Consider the following 27,171-nt stretch of genomic DNA (forward strand, 5'->3'; position numbering starts at 1 on the left):
TGACAGGAAGGGCATCCGGCCAGTAAAACACTCAGCTCCATTCAGTTGCCCCAACTCCACCCCACAAGGGATTACAGGGGTCATTAAAAGACTATGGTGATGACATATGTATGTGAGTGTGTCTGTGTCTGTCTGTGTGTAAATGTGTTGTGTGTATGTGCATGTATGTGTATATGAGGTTTACAATAGTGATGGTAGACAGAGAATTCTGGAAGGAATACAATGGCAGAAAAAAAACCAGCATCACAATATCCCAAATTTCAATGAACAGACAGTTCCAGGAAGATAAGCAGTGGATTTCTGAGGTGTATTAGGAAAAGCTTAACATTTTAATAAGCAGAGAAAGAGGGGCTTCCTTTCCCCCCATAAAGATCGTTCATGTTTTCTGTGCAGTGGTATCAAAGAATGGCTTCTGTTGAACGTTTTGATTCTTTCTTTCTTTCTTTCTTTCTTTCTTTCTTTCTTTCTTTCTTTCTTTTTTGTTTTCACAAGAATGCTTTCGGCGTCTTTTATTCTCTCTCTTTCTCTCTCTCTCTGTCTCTGCCTTTATGAATATTGTCTGCCGAACGGACTAGTCTCTTGCCCCATTTTTTGTTCGTTTTTCAAGCAAAGCAAAAATATTATTTTATTTTATTTTTTTCTGATGGTTTGCATTGTTTCTAAAGTCTTAAGAATCTCCTGTTAAGGCACTGAAGGAAAACAAAAACAAAAAAACAAACGAACAAAAAAAATCAGAATCCTGTGAAAAGTTCTTGGCACCATCATCAGTATTGTGTCGAAATCGACACCCGGGAGAGAGAGTAAAATTGGCTCAGGTGACCAGGATCACTGAAGTAACTGGGAATCTCGGTTGTTCCTCCCTTTGCAAGCCATGATAAATGCAGGATCTGTAACGAGATGACAAAAAGCTGAGCTGTATCCCATAGAAACAAAATCATGCGCAGGGACCAGGAAACAAACATCAGAGGAAGGAGGGGATCAGCCCACTAAATTTTCTTCTCCTCTCCCTACTTTTCTATGGTTCAGTGATATAACCCAAACAATCCACTCCTCTCATTTTGGGGGCCGACCCCTTAAGATTGCAATGGACCTGAGTCAGTGATGAAATGTAAAATTTGTTACTATCGGTTCTGTGGCCATGGCTTGGGGGGGGGTAATGTGAGTGGGTGGGCATGGCCAACTTTTTTTTTAACTTTTTTTACTTTTAAAAGCATTTTTTTCTACAACCTCTTCAGCCGAAGAGATTGTAAAAAAATGCTTTTAAAAGGCTCTGACGATCCCAGCTGAGTTGCCTGATCATCAGAGGCTTTTGTTTTCTTTTAAAAGATTTTTTTTTTTTTTTGCTTTTAAAAGAAAAAAAAAGGCATTGACGATCAGGCAACTCAGCTGGGATCGTCAGAGCCTTTTAAAAGCATTTTTTTTTACAAGTTTTGGTTGTAGAAAAAATGCTTTTAAAAGGCTCTGACGATCCCAGCTGAGCCACGCGATCACCAGAGGCTTTTTTTTTAACTTTTAAAAAATGATAATGATAATCAGAGGCATGTTTTTTAAACTTTTAAAAAATGCTTTTAAAAGTTTAAAAAACATGCCTCTGATTATCATGCGGCTCAGCTGGGCTTGCAGGGGGTGGGGGGAGCAGGGATTTTTGCTACCGGTTCTCCGAACCACCCGCCGCTAACACTACCGGATCGGGCGATCCAGTCCGAACCGGGAGCATTTCACCCCTGACCTGAGTAGAACCAAATCGTTGGCCTGAGAAAACTGTTCGAGATATTCATTTCCTGTCCCAAAGGTGCTTTCTCCAAAAGGCAGATGGAGTTTCTTTGTTTTTTCCCCCCGTGAAAACGTTTCGCTACTCATCCAAGAAGCTTCTTCAGTTCTTCTTCAGAAAAAAAACAAAGAAAGAAAGAAAGTCCAGTTGCTTTCATAAACGCACCTTTGGGACAATCATGACCTGGATGGCTGAGAATCTCCATATATGTATTAGAGGTAGTAGCAATGACTATAGAGGAGACAACACCATAAATCGGACTTGGTTGATAGAAAACAAGATTCAAGGTTGCTCTTTTGGAATTCATGCCCTCCACTTTATGGAAAGGAGAGATATGACTACAGTAGTGGCCAAAATTGTGGAACCCTTTTGGGAAAGTTATATTTTCTAAAACTAGCTAATAACACCACTTTTTTGGGGAGTAGTACCATAAAATTATATATCAATGGAAGGATAATTTAATCAAGAATGTAATGCAATAACTTTTATGAAGGATTTGCTATTGGAATAGCAATTACAGTATAAAGAAGAAAAATGAAACACGTAGAAAAAACGAGATATACAAAAATTATCACCATAGGAAAAAACAAGATATACAGATATACAAAAATGATCACCATGTCAGTTAATACTTAGTTGGGTAACCTTTAGCATGGATTACAACGTCTTCCCATGGAGTGAACCAAGTCTTTTAGTTCTGCAGCTGTTCTAATGTGAAACCAAGATTGAAGGATTGCTTCTATTAACTGGGTTTTATTGCTGGGTCACTTCTGATTAACAAGTTTCTTTAGTCAGCTCCCAGATTTTTCTGGGCTATTCCCAGGCCATTCCAACAGTGGAATAGGATTATCTTGAAACTCCTCCCCAAAAAGTGGCGTTATTAGCCATCAAACCTCAAAAAGACACTTTCCCCAAAAGGTTTCCACAATTTTGGCCGCTACTGTATTTATTTTGTTTTTATGAGTTCCGTCACAATAACAAAGCGACTCAGAATTTTGCCCGGTTCTCTTCAGGACCTCAAAATTTCCCTTCCATTGGACAGCAGGAGAAAAGATCTCAGAAAAAATACTTACCGTTGTTCCACAGTTCCCTTTAATATATACAAGTGAATATCACACATAGAAGGTTTTTTTTAAAAAAACGAGGAAAATATCAACAGCATCATTTTATATTTGTGCTCCTGGATGGGTCAATATTTTCAACAAGATTGAATGTATGGCTGTAGAACTAATGAGAAAAAAAAAAATAGATGCTGACTTAAAACCCAGATTTGAAGACTCTGCGAAGCGCAACGGATTCATGTTATTTAAGAAGGAACTGTAATTTTGGATTTAAATTGCTAGCTTCAGAATCTTTGGAGGTGGGGAAGGGTGTGACACACTTCCTGGAGCTCTTGCTTCACAATCAGGAGGTTGTGAGTTCGATCCAGGGATGAAATACTACCAGTTCGGACCGGTTTGGTCGAATCCGTAGCGGTGGCAGCATGCTCCGCCCACCCACCCAGACGTCGTTACTTCCTGATTTTAACCAAAAAGTAACCTGGTTTTGACCCTCTACACATGTGTAGAATGCTTTGCACATGCACAGAGGGTCCAAGTGTGCCCGTGATGTGCACGCACACACTTCTGAGCCAGTAGGGAAGGTAAGTAGATTTCATCCCTGGTTGGATCCTAGGTAGAGGCAGATGTAGGGTCTCCTGCTTGGGCAGGGGGTTGGACTAGATGACCTGCAAGGTCCCTTCCAACTCTGTTAATCTGAATCTCAATGCAACAAATGAATTAAGGAGTGTATACAGCTCAATGCAAGGGCATCGTGTTATTGGGTGGACAATCGCAATTTGAGCGAAATAGACGTTACACTTGCTCATTTGACGATGCTACTCTAGGAAACTGCTTTTCTGTAGAAATAATTGGATGGAATTTCAGGCTTTATCATAATTCTCTCTTTAATGCATGGCTCTCCAAAGCTGGATCAAGTAGTCAGACTTTCCTGCTCATTACTGCAATTTATTGGAATTCTAAACCAAGAGGGGGGGAAATGATTTATCCTGTTTGAGAAATAAATAATCGCCAATGTCCATTTCCTGAGGAAAAGGCATCATGCCATGAAAAGGATGGATATCATCCCATCTCCAGATAATACTTAATTTATGTAAAAAAAATATGGCTTTAATATTAAATACTGTGCTTTATCACAGCAAGTCCTTCTCACAGAAACAAAGATGTATTGATAGAAGAAAATATTTGTAGCTCAGGATTGATGCTCTCTTGAGCTTGGTGTTGTGGCCCATCAGCGGCCTGTGCAGTTAGTAGCTGATTCCGACAGCAAGGAGGCTGGTGTGGTGCTGCGCCAGCAGCCTGTGCAGCTGGTACTCGAGTCAGACAATGAAGAGGCTGGAGAAGATGTGGTGCCAGAGGTGGGGACTCAGCCAGGGCCTTCAGAACCTCCAGAAGCTCCCATAAGTGAAGAGGAAGAGGAGGAGCCTCTTTTCGATGCACAGGCGTGCAGAGCTGCCAAAAGGCAGGAGTGGTTCCTCAGGAGGAGCTCTCCTCGAGAGTAAGGCTTGGGGCTAATTGGCCACTCCTTTAGTCTATTTAAGGAAGGATGACAACTGAGGCAGTTTGCAGGGAACAACTTCATTCACTCTCCTTTGCGTCCTGATCTTAGTTCTCTTATCAGTTTCCTGCAAATTGCTTCTGGGCTTTCTGCCAACCATAGTAAGATTACGATTATTTATTCTTTGGATTCTTGTAGGCTGGTAATAAAGTTAATTAACAGCCTTTATTTGAAAAAGACTGATTTAATTTAGTAAACTAAGATTTGTACAGACTTCGTGTGTGCTGCATTCTTTGGGGTCCGTAGCTGGGGCAGAACATTTGGTAACCAAACCAAACCTCTTCCAGATGTTTCATTACCAAACTAGGTAACATACCATCAATACATTAATATTGTTATCCAGTTTGGTAATGAAACAACCAAGCTCAAAAGACCACCAAGGACTCCCCAAAGATGTATGAATGGTTTGACGGAGCCCCTCCCATTGATAGAATCGAACAATCGTTGATTGACCAACGATTTAAGAGTCAACCCAACCCATGTTTGGGGGGTTCTAGCTGCCTTGTGTCCAACGTCTGAGATGTTCCATCCTAAAGCGTTGCTCCAGATGCAGAGGGAGAAGACAAAACACCAAAACACGTCAACATCAAGAACACCAAACACGTAAAAAAAACAACAACAAACCAGTGGATTTGCTTACTCAACCTTTAGCCATACCACTAGATCTTTACACTTTCTGTTCCATACACGTTGTATCCTTCTCTGTACGTAGCATAATTCTGGGTATTGGGTGCAGGAGCTGGCTTAAAGTTTTGTGTGTTCTTTGTCAGTTTCATTCGTTTAGACTCTGCTCGAGACTTGTAACAGAATTCTATCAAGGCCACAGTCATGGCAAGGCCGAGGCCTCCAACCAGGATATAAAACACCCCTGCCACATTGCTCAAGCTGAGTGCGCTTGTCTTGTCCTAAGAAAAATGAACCAGTCGGTTAGCTTCAGAGTAGGAAAAAAAAATCAACAGACAAGGTGGACATTGTGTTACTTAGGCAAAAGAACGAGAGGGATTTGCTACAAGAACCTAAGGCCTTTCCTGCCTTTGAGCGTAAAGCTCTTCTCACCCAAATCTTTCAAAATACAATCGTCAACACTTTCGGTAGCTTAAAGTTACAAATCATGCCCCAGAAAATGAAAAAAAAAAATAACAAAAAAAGGTTTTACAAGAGGAACACACCCAGCAAAGAAAGTTTCATCCCTCCCACCCACCCCCATCCATTTCTCCAGTGCTAATTAACGCACAAGGACACAACGTCAGCTTTTAAACCACGTTTCACAGTTGTTCTGGTGAATATGACTGTATCATCTAATCATCCCTTGGAATGTGTCAGATATTCCCACTTGGAGTGGGGCTGAAGAAAGCAGGGTGAATTTAAAGAATTTCCAAAAAAAAAAAAAGAAGAAGAAGAAGAAGAAGACGAAGAAGAAGAAGAAGAAGAAGAAAAAGAAAAAAAAAGAAAAAAAAGAGGAGAAAAAGGCCTTTGAAAATGATTTTCAACTGAAGAATATAGATCGATCATCCAAATTTGACTAATATTTTCCCTGGCATCCTAAATAGCCAAGCTGTAAGACATTGATCAGTTATTTTTCAGGCTGAGTTCGCTAACGCTAATTTCGGGCTGAACATCAGAGCTGAACCAAGAAACGAAACAATAACCCAGCCAAAAATAAGATGGATTTCTGTAACTTTCTGAGCTGCAAATCCTTAAGGCAGAAAGGAAAATAAATAAATAACTGTCTGGGGTTGGTTTCTTTGTCTGAAACGCCATTGTAACCATTTTGCTGCTGGATTGGTTTACCAAATCCCTTGGTTCTCGGTGATGGTGACTCCTTCTACTTTGAGCTGTGACACAAAGAAAATCAGAAGGCTTGTCAACATGAGAAAGTTGTGCTGGTACCACTGAGTGCGAATCGGAAACGCAGTCAAACTGATTCAGGTCCCCAAGGTGGACAGAACCCTTCTGGACTTCCAAAGTGAATATTTTGGAAAGCCTACTTTGGTCGGAAAACACAAAAACACCCAACAACTTTAACGCTGCGGGATGCGGTCCAGCAAAACCAGATGATAACAGGGGGCCAGCACAAATCCAACCGAGCGTCTAGAAGTCGGCAACGAAGAGACAGACGTGAGTTCCTCCTCTGTCTTGAACGAAAAATCTAACAACCCCGTAAGCACTGTCCGCCCAAGGGGTGTGATCCAGCTTCACAACGGACTCATCTTAAAACCAGCACAACTCTCTTATGTAGGCAAGGCCTGAGTGGTTGATGTCAATCTGGATTCCAGACCAATCTGGCAGATATTACAGAAAACTGGTGCTTTTCAATGGTTTGCAGGTTGAGCCTCCGCTTACCATAAGAGTCAGAGTAAACCGTAAGTAGCCGGGGTGTTTTTTATTATTATTATTATTATTTTACAATCGGTCTATCAAATCAGCTTCTCACATGGAAATCCCTTCAAGCACCTTTCCCCAAATATAATCAAGAGGTAGGCAGAGAAAGTCAAGGGCACATTGAGAAGCCTAGCTACTGCGGTCTTCGCTGAATTTTAAGTTCCGCCTGATTGCATTTCAAATTTTGAGTTACGATGAGAGGCTAACCCTGCAGTGGTGCATTTAAACGTCCATCGGCCCAAAAGTCAACTGAAATTGAAAAGGCTATATCCTAGCCCTCCTGAAACCAATATATGTCTCATGACTTCAGCAGGGCCAGGGGATGGAGCCTTCTGGAAAACATCTAAGAATGCCGATTAGGAAAATGATCATAGTCTTTTTTTATTTATTTAAAAAAAGAAAAAAAAAACCAAAGGCACGAATAAGAAATATTCCATTCCTATTTATTTACAACAGGAACCGGCTGTCCCGCCGTTCTTTGTGCATCCCAAAAATGTGATTTGAATAGTTGGGGGGTGGGGGGAAGGGTTGGGAGGGTTTTCCGATGGTCCCCTTAAAATACATTCTCCAATGTTGCAATCCCAAGTGGGGCAGAAAGTGCTTTACTTCCAAATCAAAAAAAAAAAAAAAAAAAAGGAAAAGCGGGAATCGAAGCCCTGTCTTTTACGTCCCACCGGAGCAGCCAGCCATAGGGTGGCTCCCCCCATCATCAACACCCCAGCAACATAATTGGTGTGTCTCTAAGCCGAAAGCCATACCGTTTAAAAAAAGGAAAAGAAAAAGGAAAGGAAAGGAAAGGAAAGAAAGAAAGAAAGAAAGGAAAATCAAAGTCTGAGGTTGCAAAAAAATTTGTTGGTATGGAATGTCGCAATACAGTAGCAAAATGGTTTGATGAATAATTGTGGGTTTTTTTGTTTTTTTTTTAAAGCAACCGAATGGCTAACATTTATGGAATGAATTTGCAATAAAACAATGCAATATTAGAATTTTTTTTAAAAAAAAAATAAGAGGATGTTTATGCTCATTAAAGACTTATCCTCTCAAAAATGCTCGGTTTTTTTTTTTAATACTCATGTATGTTCTGGGGTGTTTTCCCCTCCCTTTCACTGTACCTAGAAAGAAGTGACAAAATTTCTAGGAAAACTCTGCAGTCTTTGGTCGGCGTTGCGTATTTTATCTGTGCAAAACAGAGAAGCCGCAGGGGATGATTTAATATGGAGTGATTTGGGCCAATTTAAAGAAGCAAAAACAAAACAACAACAACAACAAAAAAAACCCTTGGTTTTAAAAAAAAAGATTGAAAGAGAAAGGAGAGAAAGAACAGATTGGCACCATATGCAAAATAATAATAATAATAATAATGATAATAATGATAATAATAATGATAATAATAATATTGTGGGGATGTGTTATTGCAAAGAAAAAGAAAGTCCGACTATCCCTTTGGCTAATTCTTCAATGAAAGTCTCCTTTGGCATATAAAAATAGTTCTCTGCTTAACCTTCTGAAGATAAAGAGTTACATTTATGGAACGGATTTGCAATAAAACAATGCACTATTTTAAAAAAAATTGAAAAATAAAATGTCTCAGGTCTTTCTAAGAAAAAAAATATATTTTATGCTTTTCCAACTATCCGCTCGAAAATAATCAGCTTTAGCATTCATGAGTCTCTTCGTGATTTGTTTGTGGTTTTTTTCCCCCCTTCCCCATTACTGTATTGAGAAGGAAGTTACAAACCAAATAAATGAAGTCTAAGGGCCTTTTTGCAAATGGTGAGCGGAGAAAGATTTCAATCAAAGGCAAACTTCTCTCTCGAGGCACGTTTTTTTTAAAAAGAAATATGTGCGAGATGAAAAAAGCCACCAGATAGTGATTTTTTTATACGGAGTGACTTTGGCTAATTCCAAGGACAAAAAAATAATAATAAAACATCAAAAAAATCCCTCGACTTTAAAAAAGAGACACAGAGAGAGAAAGAGAGAGAGAGAGAGAGAAGAGAGAAGAGAGAGAAGAAAGCAAGAATGAAGTTGCATCGAATGCCAAAAAAAACCCCCTCCAAATATATATATATATATATATTTATATTATATATATATATTATTGCAAAGGAAAAATAAAAATAAAGAAAGTCGAGCTGAGCTAACCCTTTAGCTAACTCTTCAATGGAACTTCTCCTTTGGGAGGATGGATTATTTTTTTTTTTTTAATAAAAAGAGTTCACTGCTTAACCTTCAGAAGATAAAGAGATAACTTTGGGGGGGGGGAGAGAGAAATGAAACGAGGGCTCAAAAATAATAATGGAAAAGAGAAAAAAAAGGGGGAATCAGAGAAAATCCTTCAGCAAACTGCAAAACTGACCTTGCTTCCGGAATCCTTGGCACCACATTCACCTTTATCGTACCACCATTTGTTTTTCAGCTTGTCTAAGATGCCTTGTTCACTGAGTTTCAATACTGCAAGGTTTACAGGAGTTCTTTACGTGGGAAATAACATAAATAACATTATATTATGTTATTTTATGTTATTCAAGCTTTAAACTACTTTCAAACTATACAAAGCGATAAAGCAGGGTTCCTGGCTGCAAACGTCAAAAGATATAGCTCTAGTATCACTAGCGGTGTGTATAGATATATACATATATATATACATATACATATATACATATATATATACATATATACATACATATATAGGAATATTTAGCTCATACTGCAGGCAAACTGGATCAAACCCCTTTATAAAGAAAGTTTAAACTTCTAGAACACCACTCGATCACCAGGTCCTGCCCATATCGCTTTGAGTAATCGGCACATGCTGTTAAATCCGTTCCGTGGAAAGCGTGGGATCTGATTTCCCCGTTTGGTTGGTTTAGGATTGTACGGTGGATACCGTTCGTCAGCCTGCAGTAGCTTTGGGACAGACTTTTATCCTCAAAGGCTTCCTTATTGAGCTAACAGAAAGAACCAGAGAGGATGGCTGAGTTCAAATCATCTTTTTTACACCACCCTGTCTTTGCCCGCACAGGAAGATCCCGTGAAATCATTGATTGCTAAAAGTACTATGCAGAAGAATCTTCTCAACTAACGGTTAGCACCTGGTTGGAATTGGATAAGGACCTACGGAATTCAAGGAGAGTTGGACTTAGTTTGCTCGTGACTACGTAGGGCAGTGTTTCTCAACCTTGGTAGCTTGAAGATGGGTGGACTTCAACTCCCAGAATCCCCCAGCCAGCAGCGCTGGCTGGGGGACTCTGGGATTTGAAGTCCACCCATCTTCAAGCTTCCAAGGTTGAGAAATACTGACGTAGGGATTCTAGGCTGATTCCTCTTTTCACTCCACCTCTAGGTTCTGCCATCCCTTTTCCGGCAACCAAGCTATTTGGTGGGAAATTCAAGAATATCCAGATTTCTCTACACAAGATCAAAAGAAAAGATCAAACACTTTCTCTCCCAATGCACAAAGAAATTAGCTTACAGTTTTGCGGGCTTGTTTATTCTTAGGTTTAGGGGCAAGATACCCTGAATAGATATAGATATACAGCCCTAGAACTGTGCAGAGATTCCTAATCATAGTCACAATGTCACGATATCCTGTTCTCACTGAGAAGGGCTTTAAAGAAGTACTTATTGAGGACAAGGGAGTTGAATCTTTCAAAAAATATAACCACAAATCCAGGAAACCATTGCATTCCTGATGTCAACCCTGAAGCTGACCTGACCATTTTGAGGCTTCAGTGTTGCCACACTGGAGCTGAAGGATAGAAAGGGGGAAATAGAGATAGCTGGGGTGAGAAAATACTTTCTCCTGGGAACTAAGGACATTCCCACAGGTTTGTCAGAGAGAGGAGGAGTGATGTTACCATGCAACCGGACAGAACCTGATTGGACCATGTGACTGATCGTTTGGGGAAGGGAGAAAACTTTTACTTTTAATTAGGTGGAAACCGCAGGAACATTCAGAGTCGGTTTTCATCAGCCTGTGCCAATACGATATATCCAATAAACCTGTTCTTTGAGGAATTCACCTGCCTTGGAGTTCTGTTTGCTATGGATGTATTACTTGGAACCCTGACACCTGAGTCAACCCACATCCACTCTGTCAATTCTGTAAACTTTAGGTCACAGAATCCTCCACTGAAGCAAAGTTGGAAACTTTCGGATCTGCTCAAAGTCCCACGGTTTTCTGAAGTTCGAAAAGAATCCAAGAATCTGCAGTACATTCAGTTCCCCTGAACACCTTTTGATCAATCTGTGCGCTAATTTGTACATCGCTAACCCCGCAACAGTCCAGTGGTATCAATTCCCTTATGAAGCTCATGCAGTTTGTTATTCAACCACGGTTCGCTTAGCAAGCACTGGTTGATAGCTTGATATGGTTTCCAACTTCCTATGGCTTAGTTCACATGACACGCTTAAACCAAATTGGGAGAAATATGGAAACATCCAGAGGCAGATTAATAACAAACCAATCCACACCGCTGCTTTACTTTGACCAACAATAAGCTATGTTTACTTATTCTGCTCAAGGAATCTCAACCCTGAGTTAAAAAAATCCAGAGACAAGGCTGCCTATCTTGGTTAACCATCTCTTTGAGCAGCATAACTGCCTACAATATGCTACCATCACTTGGAAAATATTCAGCAGAAGCCTTGCGTGAAATGAAATGATGTGCACTCTCCTTTTTCTTCAGAGCCGATCTGATATGCTTTGCTATCCAAACTGAAACAGTAAATTAGACCTTCCCACCCCACCTACCTGCTGTTGTGGCCCCTCCAGCAGGTGAATCGGAGGAGAAGGCAGCGTGGGAGTCAGGGCCAGCATCAAGGCAACCTGAGAGCTCTGAGGGGGAAGAGGGAGTGGAGCTGGCAGAGAGAGAGAGAGAGAGAGAGACAGAGGCAGAGCCTGGACTGTCAATCAGTCCCCAGATGGAGAGTCAACAGCCCCAGGTCTGGAGGTGGCTGATGAGGAAGAGTAGGAACAGCTGGGTCCAGTGCCTGATGCATGGATGCCCAGAAGGCAGAGGAGAGGAGAGCAGCGGAAATCTATGGGCTGGTCCTTGGGATGGAAGAGCCACCACTGCAAACGAAGCCCCACCTTAGCTCTTGGGATAAAAGGCAGGGGGTGGAGATGAATAGATGTGACAGACAACTATTCATCTCTCTGCCGGACAGTCTAATTAGCCTGCTGAAAGAGAGAAACTTTTCGCCGGGGCTGCTGGGGCTCCTAATAAAGGAATCATTGATTTAACTTCAGAAGGTTTGTCATGTTTGGGGAGCTGAGTGAGAACACCTTCTTCCTTTTGTTTTGCTCTCAATTAAGCACAAGGAAAAGCAACTCTATCTCCCCACCCCCCCAATTCTTCCTGAGTGGTGTGATGCAGCAACCTGGAGGAGATTATCTGAAATTGCATGGAGGTGCTAACATTGGATGACCCTCGATGGCCTGCGTATTTATGAAACAGATGTTGTTTTGCCTTTCCATCCTTTCTGGGAAGGGGGGGGGCTTCTGAATGCAAACGTTGGCTGCTGATGGCTTATTCACTTCCTTTTCAAAGGCAGAAGTTGAATGCAGCCATTCATCAGCATTCAATCTCCCCAAAGACGAAATCTCAATTAAGTCTGCCGAGTTTTCAATCGAATGGCGTAGAGCTTCGTATCTGTCTAGATTTCTCGTTGGTGCTTTTCTCAATGTAAGAAAAATGAACCATAGAAGAGTTGCGTTTCCTTGATGAGTTAGGAAGGGGAGCATCTTTCTAAATAGTTCTGTTCCGTTTTCCATCAAGATATTTTGTTCCTGCAATGAGATTCCTTCTTTGTGACGGAATACATTTTTTTGGTTTGGTTTTCCCAGGAGTAAAATTTAGCTTTGGATCGATTGAGCCTTTGATGTTCTCCTGGTCATCACAAATGTAGTGTCGATGGAGTAGCTTTTCGGGGTGCATACATTGAGATTAATATATATATATGTTTTCTGAGGTTTTTGCAGGTGTTTGTATGTAGGTCTTTGGTTATTCAGGTTTTCTCCCGCGTAAAATTGGAGGTGTCTTGGCAACGTTTCGACGAAGTCTCATTCGTCATCTTCAGGCTGGTGTTCTCGGCTTCGTGCTTCTAGGAGCAATGTGTGTGATCGCAGCTGTTTCTTCCTTTTAACTGCCAGTGGGGGTGTGAACTGATTGGGTGGGAGCTTGGCTGTGTTCTGATTGGGTGGAGGTGTGTTCTGATAACCCCCCATCCAATCAGAGCACAGCCAAACCCCCAACCAATCAGAACACACCTCCACCCAATCAGAACACAGCCAAGCTCCCACCCAATCAGTTCACACCCCCACTAGCAGTTAAAAGGAAGAAACAGCTGCGATCACACACATTGCTCCTAGAAGCACGAAGCCGAAAACACCAGCCTGAAGATGATGAATGAGACTTCGTCGAAACGTTGCCAAGACACCTCCAATTTTACGTGGGAGCAGCTCTGGTTGTGTGAAATCTCATTCACAAGCTTCAGGGCTTTTTTTTCTGTTGACAAACTGCAACTCTGTGTCTCCCAGAGAGCAACACAGAGTTGCAGTTTGTCAACAGAAAAAAAAGCCCTGAAGCTTGTGAATGAGATTTCACACAACCAGAGCTGCAAAACAACTTAGTTTATGTAGGTAAAACCTGGCTAGAAAGAATATGCATATATATATATATATATATGCAATAAATCAGATAGACGCAGAAGGATGCACAAGCCATTTGTAAGTAACGAGAAGCAATTGATACAGTCACCCATGTTTCTGAGCTTCCTGAATGAAAATTCACAATGGTGAACCAGACTGATCAAAGGTCATCTTCTTGATCCTTCAGTTTGCACTATAGATGAATAGCTTCTCTTCTAAAGGGTGTAGATCAAGGAAGTTCCTTTTTATGCAATGCGAGATTAAATTTTCTGAAAGAAGAAGTGGGATGGCTATTCATTTAGAGGAATTTAAAAGGAGAGTAGACAAATTTGTGAAATGCGTTGCCATGGAGGGATGCTACCATTGATGACTTTAGACTCATGAACATTTCTGAAAATATGGTTATATCTATCCATCTATCCATCCAACTTCTTCCTCTTTTATTATAATATCTTCTTTCCATATCTTATAAGGTAAAGGTTCCCCTCGCACATATGTACTAGTCATTGCTGACTTTAGGGGGTGGTGCTCATCTCTGTTTCAAAGCCGAAGAGCCAGCGCTGTCCGAAGACGTCTCCGTGGTCATGTGGCCAGCATGACACAACACCAAAGGCGCACGGAATGCTGTTACCTTCCCACCAAAGGTAGTCCCTATTTTTTCTACTTGCATTTTTTTTTACGTGCTTTCGAATTGCTAGGTTGGCAGAAGCTGGGACAAGGAACAGGAGCTCACCCCGTTACACTGCACTAGGGATTCGAACCGCTGAACTGCCGATCGATTGACAAAAGAGCCTTGGTAGTACAGTGGTCTAAAGCACCCTGTTATTAAGACCAGCTGCCTGCAATTACTGCAGGTTCGAATCTCGCCAGGCTGAAGGTTGACTCAGCCTTCCATCCTTTCTAAGGTAGGTAAATTGAGGACCCAGTTTGTGGGGGCAATAAGCTGACTTTGTATAAATATATACAAAAGGATGAAGGCTATTGCTTAGCGCATTGTAAGCCGCCCTGAGTCTCCAGAGAAGGGCGGCATATAAATCAAATTTTTAAAAAAAAGCTCAGCGTCTTAGCCACTGAGCCACCGCGTCCCTCCAAATCTTATAGGTGTTCTTTAAAAAAAAAAAATTCCAATATTTGGGGGCTGCCACAAAGAAGAGAGGGTCAACATATTTTCCAAAACACCCCAAGGCAAGGCAAGAAAAAAAATGGATGGAAGCTAATCAAGGAGCAAAGCAACCTAGAACTAAGGAGAACAATTAACCAGTGGAACAGCTTGCCTCCAGAAGTTGTGGGGGCTCCATCACTGGAGGTTTTCAAGAAGAGATTGGACAGCTATATAGGGTCACCTGATTGAGCATAGGTTGGACTAGAAGACCTCCAAGTCTCTTCCAACACTGTTATTTTGTTATCCTATAGATCTGGAATGGACAGATTTTCAAGTCCCAAAGATGCTTTTTCAGGAGGCAACTGGACTTCCTTGTTTTTGTTTTTTTGTTTTGAAGACGTTCTTTTGGAGAAAGTCCAGTCGCCTCCTGAAAAAACACCCTTGGGACAACCATGACCTGGATGTCGGAGAAGTTCTACAGAAAATCATAGAGCTTCAAGGTTTTATAAATCTTTTATATCCCTCCTTAAAAGTTTCAGCAAATCCACTCAAGTCTTATCAGGAATGCAGGAGAGGGAAGGCTGAAGGGCACAGTTCTCGGTTGAATTTACTTTTCAACTAAATTTGTTCTGTTGTTTGTTGTCTTCTTCCCCAGCCTTCTGGAGTTTGCATCTGTTTGCCTCTAGGGTGTAAGAGGAATCCATACTAAGCTATTTGTTTGTTTGTTTTTAAAAAGTGTTTTCCCTCTCTCTCCTGGTTGCAAATAATAATCTATGGACAGCTTTTGCTTCGTCTTCAAAACAAGGTAAAGGTAAAAGTTCCCCTTGCACATACGTGCTAGTCGTTCCCGACTCTAGGGGGCGGTGCTCATCTCCGTTTCAAAACCAAAGAGCCAGCGCTGTCCGAGGACGTCTCCGTGGTCAGTGGCCGGCATGATTAAATGCCAAAGGCGCACATAACATTGTTACCTTCCCACCAAAGGTGGTCCCTATTTTTCTACTTACATTTTTTACGTGCTTTCGAACTGCTAGGTTGGCAGAAGCTGGGACAAGTCACGGGATCTCACCCTGTTACACGGTGCTAGGGATTCGAACTGCTGAACAGCTGACCTTTCTGATCGACAAGCTCAGCATCTTAGCCACTGAGTCACCACGTCCCCTTCAAAACAAATCCTAGTACAATTTTGATATTGTCACGGTATTGTGTATTAGTCTAAGCTCCATCAAAAATAAGGTGACAACATTTAATTAACAGTGTCACAAAATCTGCTTCATCAATACAGCATCCAGTTTTGGTCACCATATTATTAAAAAAAAGATGTTGAGACTCTGGAAAGAGTGCAGAGAAGAAAAACAAAGATGATTAGGGGACTGGAGGCTAAAACCTATGAGGAATGGTTGCAGGAACTGGGTATGTCTAGGCTGATGAAAAGAAGGACATGATAGCAGTCTTCCAATATCTCAGGGGCTGCCACAAAGAAGAGGGAGTCAAGCTATTCTCCAAAGCACCTGAAGGCAAGACAAGAAGCAATGGGTGGAAACTAATCAAGGAGAGAAGCAACTTAGAACTAAGGAGGAATTTCCTGACAGTGAGAACAATTAACCAGTGGAACAACTTGCCTCCAGAAGTCGTAAATGCTCCAACATTGGAAGTTTTTAAGAAGATGTTGCATCACCATTTGTCTGGAATGGTATAGGGTCTCTTGCCTGAACAAGTGGTTAGGCTGTAAGACTTCCAACTCTACAATGTTATTATTCTGTTCTGTTATTCTGCTTCCTGGCATTGCTGGAAATGTTAAGAAGTCAAGGTAAATTTCCACTGACTTGTTTGGTAGAAATAGCAGCGATACAACAGCCACTTCAGACCTCTTCCTTTTGCAGAAATATTTCAATAGAATTGCAGCGCAATTCTTGGCAGGCATTGCTCTTCAGCAAACTACATTGCCTTTGATGTGATCCAACAAGATTTGTTTGAGGGATATAATATAGCTGGCTTTCTTTTGTTGTTTAAGTGAATATGCATTACTTCAGTCAAGAAAAGGAACATTAAAATATTTAAACATTCCATCTACCAATTGATCTTCGTCTGGGATATTCCATACTCTCCGTCTCAGGGAAAAGAAAAAGAATTTTTTTTCAAAAGAACACAAAAGTCCCTTGGACAATTTGTCTTGTATTGATATAAAGGAAGAGACTGAGTTACGATTGTACTCAATTGCTTTCTGTGCAATTAAGGTAATGTATCAGACGAAGAATGCTATAAGCAGGTGGATCGACAATGATTCTTCAGTCCATTAATACTGTAAAATGTTTGACTTCGGATCTGTACTGTATGGCAAAAAATAACAAGCTTGCAGGTAAGAACTTTTTCAACTGCCCGAGAGAAAAGGAGGAAGCACTGAAATAAAAACAAACAAGCTAATGGCCAGGTGTACTAGGAGCAGGTGTGCATCCATTATTCATGATTGCTCAGAAAAAGGTTTTTTTTCCCCAGACTAGAAGGAAAAGGTTAACTCCTCTTAGGAATGACACTTTGCCAGATGGTGAGGAACTACTGTAGATGTTCTGACCCAGCTCCCCAAACACGACAAACCCTCTGAAGTTAACTCAAAGATTCCTTTATTAGGAGCGCCAGCAACTCCAGCAAAAAGTTTCTCTCTCACCACAGGCTAATAAGTCAGTCCGGCAGGGAGATGAATACTTGTCTGCCACATCTATTCATCTCTGTCCCCTGCCTTTTATTCCCAGAGTTAGGGGGCCTTCACTACCAGCGGTGGTTCTTCCATCCCAAGGACCAGCCCATAGATTTCTACTGTTCTCCTCTCCTCTGCCTTCTGCGCATCCTTGCATCAGGCACTGGACCCAGCTGTTCCTCCTCTTCCCCATCAGCCACCTCCAGACCTGGGGGCTGTTGACTCTCAATCTGAGGGCTGAATGATGGCCCAGGCTCTGTCTGTCTGTCTGTCTGTCTGTCTGTCTGTCTGTCTGTCTGTCTGTCTGTCTGTCTGTCTGTCTCTCTCTCTCTCTCTCTCTCTCTCTCTCTCTGTCTCTCTGACAGCTCCATTCCCTCTTCCCCCTCGGAGCTCCCAGGTTGCCCTGATGCTGACCCGGATTCCCACACCTCCTCCTCCTCCTCTGATTCAGGTGCTGGAAGAGCTGGCGGCCGACAGGCCGCAACAGTAGAACAGTCAATGGTCCACGCACCAACATGATTGAAGGGCGGTATAGAAATTTAATAAAATAAAAATAAATAAATAATGATTCATGTTTAGGGAAGTTAGCACTTTCAATTGAAAATCACGTGGGCCAATTATTTAACCGGTCTTCAAACTTTTTACAATTCAGTGGAAGAATGGGTCACATGAGTTGGCACCCTTATGATCTTTGAGTCTTTCTAAAGCATCTTTTGTTCCTCACCTGGAGATGAAGGATCTAAATTGGGGTCTCCAACCTTTGCAATTTTAAGACCTGTGGACCTCAATTCCTTTCCTTTGTAGCTCCATGATTCTGATTCTAAATACCTTGGGAATTATGGAGGGAGAGCGAGAAATACATCCATAATAAATGAGGCCGGATACATATCTCCCATTCTTAGCCAAAGAAAGATCAGTTGGCACCAGGAATGGTAGGGATCAATCAGGCATTGAGATACATCCAATATTCTACTCCAACAGTATCAAGTTAGAACTTCTAATCGATCCAAGGTGCTGGGAATTTCGCCTGAGCAAACTTAACAGACCTAGTTGCTAAGAGAGAAAAGGCATGAAATGCTTAGGATGCTTCCAAGGGAAGAACCCATGCCTAGTTCGTGCAAAATATAAGTTCTGGCTTGTTTTATTAAGGGGTTGCTAAATCAGCCAATTAACTGGGTTCACCAAACGTGCTAATTCCTAGCACTAATTCCTAGCACCCTTCTGGCATTGATGATGTTACCTAGTTGGGTTAACATCTGCAAGAGAAATGTCTACGGAGATTCTCAGTCATCCAAGTCATGGTTTTCCCAAAGGTGCTTTTTTCAGGAGGCAACTGGACTTCCTGGTTTTTCTTTGAAGACACTTCGCTTCTCATCCAAGAAGCTTTTTCAGCTCTGGCTGGATGGTGGGGAATGGAAGGATTGATGCTCCTTGCAGACAGCTGGTCATTTGCATCCTTTTTAGAGAGCCGTTGAGGCCACTCCACACCCATTTGCACTACTCAGGTAACACAGATAAACCTCCAAGTGGTCTCAATGACTCTGTAAAGGAATGCGAATGACCCACTCTCTGCAAGGAGTATCAATCCTTCCATTCCCCACCATCCAGCCAGAGCTGAAGAAGCTTCTTGGATGAGAAGCGAAACATCTTCAAAGAAAAACCAGAAAATCCAGTTCCCTCTTGACAACCACTTTTGGGTCTGCAAGAGAACAACCAAGCTTCAGACAGCACCAAGGATCCCACTAACTAATTTATCCACTTATTACAGAATGTATACCTTGCTTTACATACATGCGAGCTGTTAGGAAATGGTTATTGCCTAATTGGTTGGCCAGGAAATATATAAGCCAACATTGTATGTCTGTATTATGTGAATGTATTATATAGCTTTAAGAACTGTGCTGAGTCATTCTGCATCCTGATTGGCTGAGCTCTGTAGCCAATGTATTTAAGGAGAACTCAATTATGGTTAGTTGTGGACACTACACCATTTTTACCTGCTGCTATGCTGTAACTCTTTTTGAGCTCTCTATATGATCATTGTTTGATCATGATTATTTATTTACTGCTTTTTGATATTTATTGAACTGTTTTTACATTGTTCCTGATTGTTCCTTGTATTTTTCTACAAACTGGTAAGAAGATTTTATATTCCTGGATTGATTTTATATTGCACTTTATATGGCTAAGACTTGGATTGTTAAAGGACTATGATTTTGCTTTTCCCTAAAAGTAAAATACTATAAAACCCAGTTTGTCTGTATGTTAATCACAATTACTCTCAAAACATTTCCATGTGTAAAACTCGAACTGTACTCTGCTTTATAAATCACAACTTCGGGTGTAACTCAACAGTATCCTTAACACGAGCATTTTTAAGTCAAAAGCTACTAGCCATATTATGCCTCTTTTGTACCAAGGTGTTTCCTAAGCACAGTTTCCTGGTTCTCTGAAACATACAGATGACCTGATTACTCCTAAAAGATTTCTTTTGTGTCCCAGTTTATCCTTTTGCATAAGTGACATTTGATTTGATCAAGCCATTTTTATTTTTTTTTTTTAATCTCTCCTCCGGTGCCTGATATGCTCCAGGGAGAATGTTCTTTAATCTGGTTGAATGAGCGAATACTTTTTAGATAGATGCAGACAACTATGGTTTAAAATAGTTGTCTGCATCTATCTCAAAAGTATTCGCTCATTCCACCATATATATATATATATATATATATATAAAAGATTCATCTCAATAAACTCCAGCTTCACCGCAGTGAGGTTAATATGAACAATTAAATTCTCCCCAGGGGGAGTTTGCCTATTTCAGGGAACTTAGAAGAAGTTGCCATTTGGTAAATTGTTACTCATTTTTCGTTCTCAAAGTGCCCAATTCATAAACTTTTTTTTCCTTAGGAATAGGTTATTTTAAAAGGAAGAAACAATTGCACAATTGCAATGCCACGCACTGAGGACTAAGCTCCAAACTGGCTCCAAGATCACTGCGCTTAAATTTGCAGCTTTGTCACATCAGTGGAAATGAAAATTTGAATTAAGCACGAATGCTCAAATTCTTTCGAAGCAAGCGCTATAATCCTGCTAACCAAGTAGAACACAACAAAACTGAAAACCTCAAGATTTCTAACTTGGGTCTTTTAGACCCAAAAGAAGCTACAGACACCTCTTCTTTTAACATAACAATACAAACAATACATCTAAGATCAGATCCACAAGTTCCATTTTTTGGCTCACAAAGCTGCTTGGTCCCACGAGAAGAATATGTCAACCAGGAACACACAAAGACTGTTTAAATGACCTTCTAAAATACTAGAAAAGAAGGGGGGGGAAATACCTTAATCAATTCTCCTGATCAATTTTTCAACCTAGCATGTTCAACCACATCTGGAAGGCAGCCAATGAGGGAAACTCCCTGTCACTTTCCTACATATAATATCTGCGACAATAAATTAAGTCTGAAAGTCTGTGAAAGAGATCTTGGAGTCCTAGTGGACAACCATTTAGATATGAGCCAGCCGTGTGCAGCAGATGCCAGAAAAAAGCCAACACAGTTCTGGGCTGCATAAACAGAGGGATAGAATCAAGATCACGTGAAGTGTTAATACCACTTTATAATGCCTTACTTGGAATCCTGCATCCAGTTTTGGTCACCACAATGTAAAAAAAGATGTGGAGATTCTAGAAAGAGTGCAGAGAAGAGCAACCAAAAGGATTAGGGGCCTGGAGGCTAAAACAAATGAAGAACGGTTGCTGGAATTGGGTATGTCTAGTTTGATGAAAAGAAGGACTAGGGTGACATGATAGCAGTCTTCCAATATTTGAGGAGTAGTCACAAAGAAGAGGGAGTCAAGCTATTCTCCAAAGCCCCTGAAGGTAGGACAAGAAGCAATGGGTGGAAATTAATCAAGGAAAGAAGCAACCTAGAACTAAGGAGAAATTTCCTGACAGTTAGAACAATTAACCAGTGGGACAACTTGCCTCCAGAAGTTGTGAATGCTCCAACACTGGAAGAGATTGGATAACCATTTTTCTGAAGTGGTGTAGGGTTTCCTGCCTAAGCAGGGGGTTGGACTAGAAGACCTCCAAGGTCCCTTCCAACTCTGTTACTCTACTCTATTCTAGACTGAAGCTTAGATCTTCTCCATGCAAGGAAGTGTTGTAACACTGTTATGGTCCGTTCACCCCCCCTCCCCCCACAAATGGGGAGTGAGAACCTGGCCCTTTATGAAGCCCAAGGAGATAACAGCATGGATGATGCCAACATTCACAAATAATTATTCTTCCATACGTAGAAGCTTCTGGATTCTTCTCTCCATAAGAATCCTCAAGCAGTGCAGCTAATCAGCCTGTCACTTTATTATTGCCAATACTTCACAACGATGACAAAAGCCGAGTGGGTGGAAATATGTGGGTTACGAATTGCTTATTTAAGGTCACAATAAGAACTTGACATAAAGGATTTGTGTAGGTAGGCGCAACGTTATAAAAATGCCAAGCAAGAAAGGCAGGGAGGATGAAACCAAAGAACAAGATATGAAATTCCTTCTAAGGAGAGAACGGGTGAAAATACCCCACATACCTTCGGCCCTATTTTCAGCCTGCCACATAAGAAGGATAGAGGAAAATTTGGAAAGAGCTATACAGGTAGTCCTCGTTGTGGCCCGCCAGCGGCCAGCAGAGCTGGCAGGAGATTCAGACAGTGAGGAGGTTGGGAAGGAACGTGGGCCAGCCCTGGAGTCTGGGGAGGGCTCGAACGATGGCTCTGAGTCGGAGGCAGAGAGGGGACCAAGGCCATCTGGTAGTTCTTTGCTGCCTGCGGAGTCTCTGGAGTCTGACATCAGTGAGGGAGAAGAACAGCGTGAGCCTGTTCCCAGTGTGCGCATGCGCAGAGCTGCCAGGAGAATAAAGCTCTCTACACCAACCTTGACATGTGGGTGAGTGGGGGGCCGCACAAAGACACATAGTTCAGAGTTGAATCATTGGGTTCTTGGTGTTTGTCTTCTTGTAGACATTTCATTACCAGAGTAGGTGGCATCATCAGCATAGGGCAAGTTACGTGTTGGTCTTTTTTTTTTTTTTTAGTCAATAGTCTACTTTTTAACGGAACTTTCACATCAGACTGTGGACACCGGCTCAAAATGCCGCAAACAGAAGAACAGCAGGAAACAAGTTAAATAAAAGCAAATGATATATAAATAGCTCAGCGTCCAACGATCCAGCCATCCTCCAGGTATTATGGCCTTTCAATTTCCATTTGACTGAGTCATCTTGGCCGGTGGGAACTGCTTACAAGAGCTGTAGTCCAAAATAGCTGGAAGACACCATGGCATGTATATCTGCAAGGTTATTATACACATGAGAATTTTTTAGGTAATCTTGCATTGTTCTTCCAGGAAAAAAAAACAAAAACTTGAAACAGCTAGCTAGGTTACTGTCTCTCTGTCCGAGAGCTATTCCTCCAAGGATAAACACTTTTCACCGAGAAAAAGAAACAAAAGAAAAAAGAAGGAGAAATCTAACCTTCCTTGCCTAAGAAATCTCTCTTGAATATTTGCAACTGAGCTGTCTTACTTAAAGGTTGGGAATTAATGCTTTTGAAGTCAGGGATAAGGTAAAGGTACACCCGCACATGTGTGTTAGTCGTTTCCAGCTCTAGGGGGCGGTGCTCATCTCCGTTTCTAAGCCGAAGAGCCAGCGCTGTCCGAAGAAGTCTCCGTGGTCATGTGGCCGGCATGACTAAACACCAAAGGTGCACGGAACGCTGTTACCTTCCCACCAAAGGTGGTCCCTATTTTTCTACTTGCATTTTTTACCTGCTTTCGAACTGCTAGGTTGGCAGAAACTGGGACAAGTAACGGGAGCTCACCCTGTTACGAGGCACTAGGGATTCATACTGTTGAACTGCCGACCTTCTGATCGACAAGCTCAGCGTCTTAGCCACTGAGCCACCGTGTCCCTTCATTGCCACTGAGCCACCGCGTGAAGACATTACAGCCCAGCAAAGGAAATGATATAAAATCACAACTGACTAACTCAGGGGTCTGCAACCTTAAACACTCAAAGAGCCATTTGGACCCGTTTCCCACAGAAAAGAAAACACCGGGAGCTACAAAACCCTTCCCATGCCTGACTATTTCTTGAGCGGCCAAAAAACTAGCCTATGTAGTTGAATTAAACGTTCTGTTTTCTTCTGAAGCTTTTCTTTTCTTGGATTTATCCATGGTTGGCCTACCGGGGGTTGAAAAGCACAATAAATTGCGTGCTGGCGGGTGTCGCACATTGGTGGTTGTGACACATATTTTAAGTGAGAGAGAGCCGCAGCAGAGGGATGAAAGAGCCACATGCGGCTCCAGAGCCACAGGTTGCTGACCCCTGGACTAACTGAAACTACCTTGAGCAAAAACTACAGGGTGTTCCTCTTTGGGTTCAAAGAGGAACACAAATCTTTTGCGATCCATTGAGAAAGTAGAAGGGATGGGAATCTGTTGTTGTTGTTTTTTTTTTTACAGGAGACAGTAAAGACAAAGGAAAGAGGAGATGCCGCCACCTCCCTACACAACTGTAATGAGCCGCTTTGAAGCCTTTGATGAGTCTAGAAATGGCCTGACCCATATTGTATTCCCAGGGGAGGCAGCCTGGATGATTTGAGCTTTAAGTCTGGAAATGAGGCTCTCCATTCTTAAAAGAAGCTTTGCGTGGCCGAAACAAACAATCAAGCGAAGAAGAAGAGCAATCTGGAGCGACGGAATTAGGAGAGAAAAGTCCTTATTTCCCCGCTCCCTTCATCACGCGGATCGTGACAAGGGTCGGCAAACTATATCTGTTTGCCAACATCCATCAGATTAGACATTAACAATGTCTATATAGACTATGGAAAGGAGACTGTCACCCAGCCCAAAAAGGAACAAAAAGAACCGAGCACCTCTACACCAGCAATCAGCACCCAGATCAGCATAGTTGAACTCCAAGATTAACATCAGACGACAATCAAGTAAGAACAACAACACCCCAATCCAGAAACTGCCAAAGAAGCCAACAGCCAACAGCCCAACCAAAGAATCTCTGAGAGATTCACCGAAAGCCATCAGAATATAAACTGACAGCAAACTGCACTGATGATATTACCTAGTTTGGGCAATGAAAACAAGGAAGCTCAGAGGGCACCAAGGACCCCGCAGTCATCATCTTCTTCTTCTCCTCCTCCTCTTCCTCTTCTTCCTCCTCCTCAAACCCCACCCTCTTTTAGAACTGATGATGTTACCCAATTGTATATTAAAAACATCTGGAAGAAAACCAAGAAGCTTTGGCAGCATTAAGGAATCCCCAGCTCCTCCTCCTCCTCCTCCTCCTCCTCCTCCTCCTCCTCCTCCTCCTCCTCCTCCTCCTCCTCCTCCTCCTCCTCCTCCTCCTCCTCCTCGTCCACCCTCTTCTAGAACTGATGATGTTACCCAATTGTATATTAAAAACATCTGGAAGAAAACCAAGAAGCTTAGGCAGCATTAAGGAATCCCCAGCTCCTCCTCCTCCTCTTCTTCTTCCTCCTCATCCACCCTCTTCTAGAACTGATGATGTTACCCAATTGTATATTAAAAACATCTGGAAGAAAACCAAGAAGCTTAGGCAGCATTAAGGAATCCCCAGCTCCTCCTCCTCCTCCTCCTCCTCCTCCTCCTCCTCTCCTCCTCCTCCTTCTCTTCTTCCTCCTCCTCCTCGTCCACAAACCCCACCCTCTTCTAGAACTGATGATGTTACCCAATTGTATATTAAAACAACTGATGTTACCTAGTTTGGGTAATGAAACGCCTGCAAGAAAACAAGCAAACTCAGAGGGCACCAAGGACCCCCTCGTACATCGAATTAATTGAATTTTGTTATTTTTCGCCGAAGGAACAAGAGGAAAAAAACGCTTTCTGAACAAGACGGTCGATGTTTCTGGAGCAGTTCTGCTTACAACCAAAGCGTCCAGACAAAGATCGTAAAATCAGGTGTGTGACTCCCTTAATAACTGCTTTGCTTAGCGATGGGAATTCTGGTCCCAACTGTGTTCATAAGTCAAGGACTACCTGTATAGAGGAAGGGACGAGCCAGGTGGAAGTAGGTTTTGCTTAGTCGCATGGGGAACGCACTACATCAAAGATTAAGCTGGAAAGACTATTTCTTTGAGTGCCAATGGATACTGATATTTCCTTCTGGGATGGGCTGCTGGGGTTTCGCAGGGGTTTAGGAGAACCTCTAGGTAAGATTCTGTGCAGTTTGGAGAACCCCCAAATCCCACTTCTGGTTGGCCCCGCCCACCCACCCCGCCCTTCGCAGGAGTCCCCACATAGCCTATTTTGGATGCAGGTAAGTGCAGGGCACACGCGGAGGCTTGGGGAAGGCAAAAAACAGGCCTACCGGAAATTTGGGAAGCATTTCTGGCCTCCAGAGGGCCTCCAGAGGGCCTCCAGAGCCTGGGGAGGCTGCTTTCGCCCTCCCGGAGGCTCGAGAAAAGCCTCCGGAACCTGGGGAGGGCAAAAACAATCCCCCCCCCAGCTGTGGTGCAGGAGGTCAACTAGGCCACGCCCACCATGGCCACGCCCACCCATCAACCGGGCAAAGAACCCCTTGCTAACATTTTTGGAGCCCAACCCTGTTTCCTTCCTCTCCCCGTTGGATTTTTTTCCTAGCAAACAGAAGGAAATTACATGCATCTTCCTTGGTTTTAATCACGTTACACTTTTTTGTAGTTATCCAAATATGATTAAAGGAAACGACTACCCGGCTTGCTGATAAAAGTGCCTTTTTACAAGGGGATCCACGCGGGAACCACGCTAACTTCCTTGCGCGGTTTTAATTGCTATCAATAATTTTGCCGTAAGTAGGCTGCTTAACTACAGAAAGTGCTTACACTTTCTTTTCTTAGTGGGAAGGAGGGGGGGAAGAAAGTTGGTTGTTATTATTATTTTTTCCCCCTTCCCTCCCATTGCAATCTTCCAAAATTGAATGGAGTCTTTTGTGACATTAACTTTCAATGAATGAATGGAATTAATTCTATTAAGGCTCTTTGTATGCCAGTAGGGTTTTTAGATTGGACAAAAAGAGGCGGAAGTTACATCGCAGTGAACTACAGACCAGTGATGGGTTTCAAAATTTTTTACTAGCGGTTCCGTGGGTGTGGCTTGGTGGGCCTGGCAGGGGAAGGATACTGCAAAATCCCCATTCCCTTCCCTCTCCAGGGGAAGGATACTGCAAAATCCCCATTCCCTCCCCACTTCTGGGGGAAGGATATTGCAAAAACTCCATTCCCTCTCCACTCCAGGGGAAGGATACTGCAAAATCTCCATTCCCACCCCACTCCAGGGAAATGTTACTGCAAAATCCCCATTCCCTCTCCACTCCTGGGGGAAGATATTGCAAAATCTCCCTTCCCTCCCCACTCCAGGGGAAGGATATTGCAAAATCTCCATTCCCTCTCCACTCCAGGGTAAGGTTACTGCAAAATCCCCATTTCCTTCCAATCAGCTGGGACTCAGGAGGCAGAGAATAGATGGGGACGGGGCCAGTCAGAGGTGGTATTTACCGGTTCTCCAAACTACTCAAAATTTCCTCTACCGGTTCTCCAGAACTGGTCAGAACCTGCTGAAACCCACCTCTGGATGGCACCCCATAAACAACACACACAACAAACACACACACACACACACACACACACCAAGATAAGAATGGCACCCTCTCTTCTGGGCCTCCAGAAAGCTTTGAAAATCTGGCTGTGAATCTAGATTTGGGTCCGATGCTTATGATTTATTTAAGGCCATTTTGTTTAGTTGATTTTGGTCACTTAGATTATTTTAGTCTGGGCTGTCTGATTTAACGTTTTATGTTGCTTTCGTGGGGTTTTTTCCCCCAATTTTTTTACACTCCCCAATCAGAGTTGGACAGCCCATATTTAAATAAATAGATACCTA

The 27,171-nt window shown here is 42.3% G+C and overlaps 1 protein-coding gene across 10 annotated transcripts in view; it reads right to left on the bottom strand.

The window, feature by feature from the left end:
* Positions 1-293: 293 nt before the first annotated feature.
* The window catches only part of GRIA3 (glutamate ionotropic receptor AMPA type subunit 3), a 155,590-nt gene continuing 128,712 nt past the window's right edge, over positions 294-27,171 (bottom strand). For 2 of the 10 annotated variants that reach the window (XM_087877445.1, XM_087877449.1), the window contains exons 14-16: positions 9,129-9,243; positions 5,045-5,292; positions 294-887 (exon numbers count right to left, since the gene is read on the bottom strand). In XM_087877445.1, the coding sequence (XP_087733571.1) occupies positions 5,047-5,292; positions 9,129-9,243 (361 nt within the window). In that variant the 3' untranslated portion in view covers positions 294-887; positions 5,045-5,046. Of the gene's footprint in view, positions 888-5,018; positions 5,293-9,128; positions 9,244-27,171 lie in introns of those variants that run through there. The other 8 variants (XR_015729664.1, XM_087877446.1, XM_060692142.2 and 5 more) reach the window with 5 other exon arrangements.

This window comes from Pantherophis guttatus, chromosome 12 (genome assembly GCF_059756535.1).
Source record: "Pantherophis guttatus breed Tessera chromosome 12, ASM5975653v1, whole genome shotgun sequence".
Lineage (NCBI taxonomy): Eukaryota > Metazoa > Chordata > Lepidosauria > Squamata > Colubridae > Pantherophis > Pantherophis guttatus.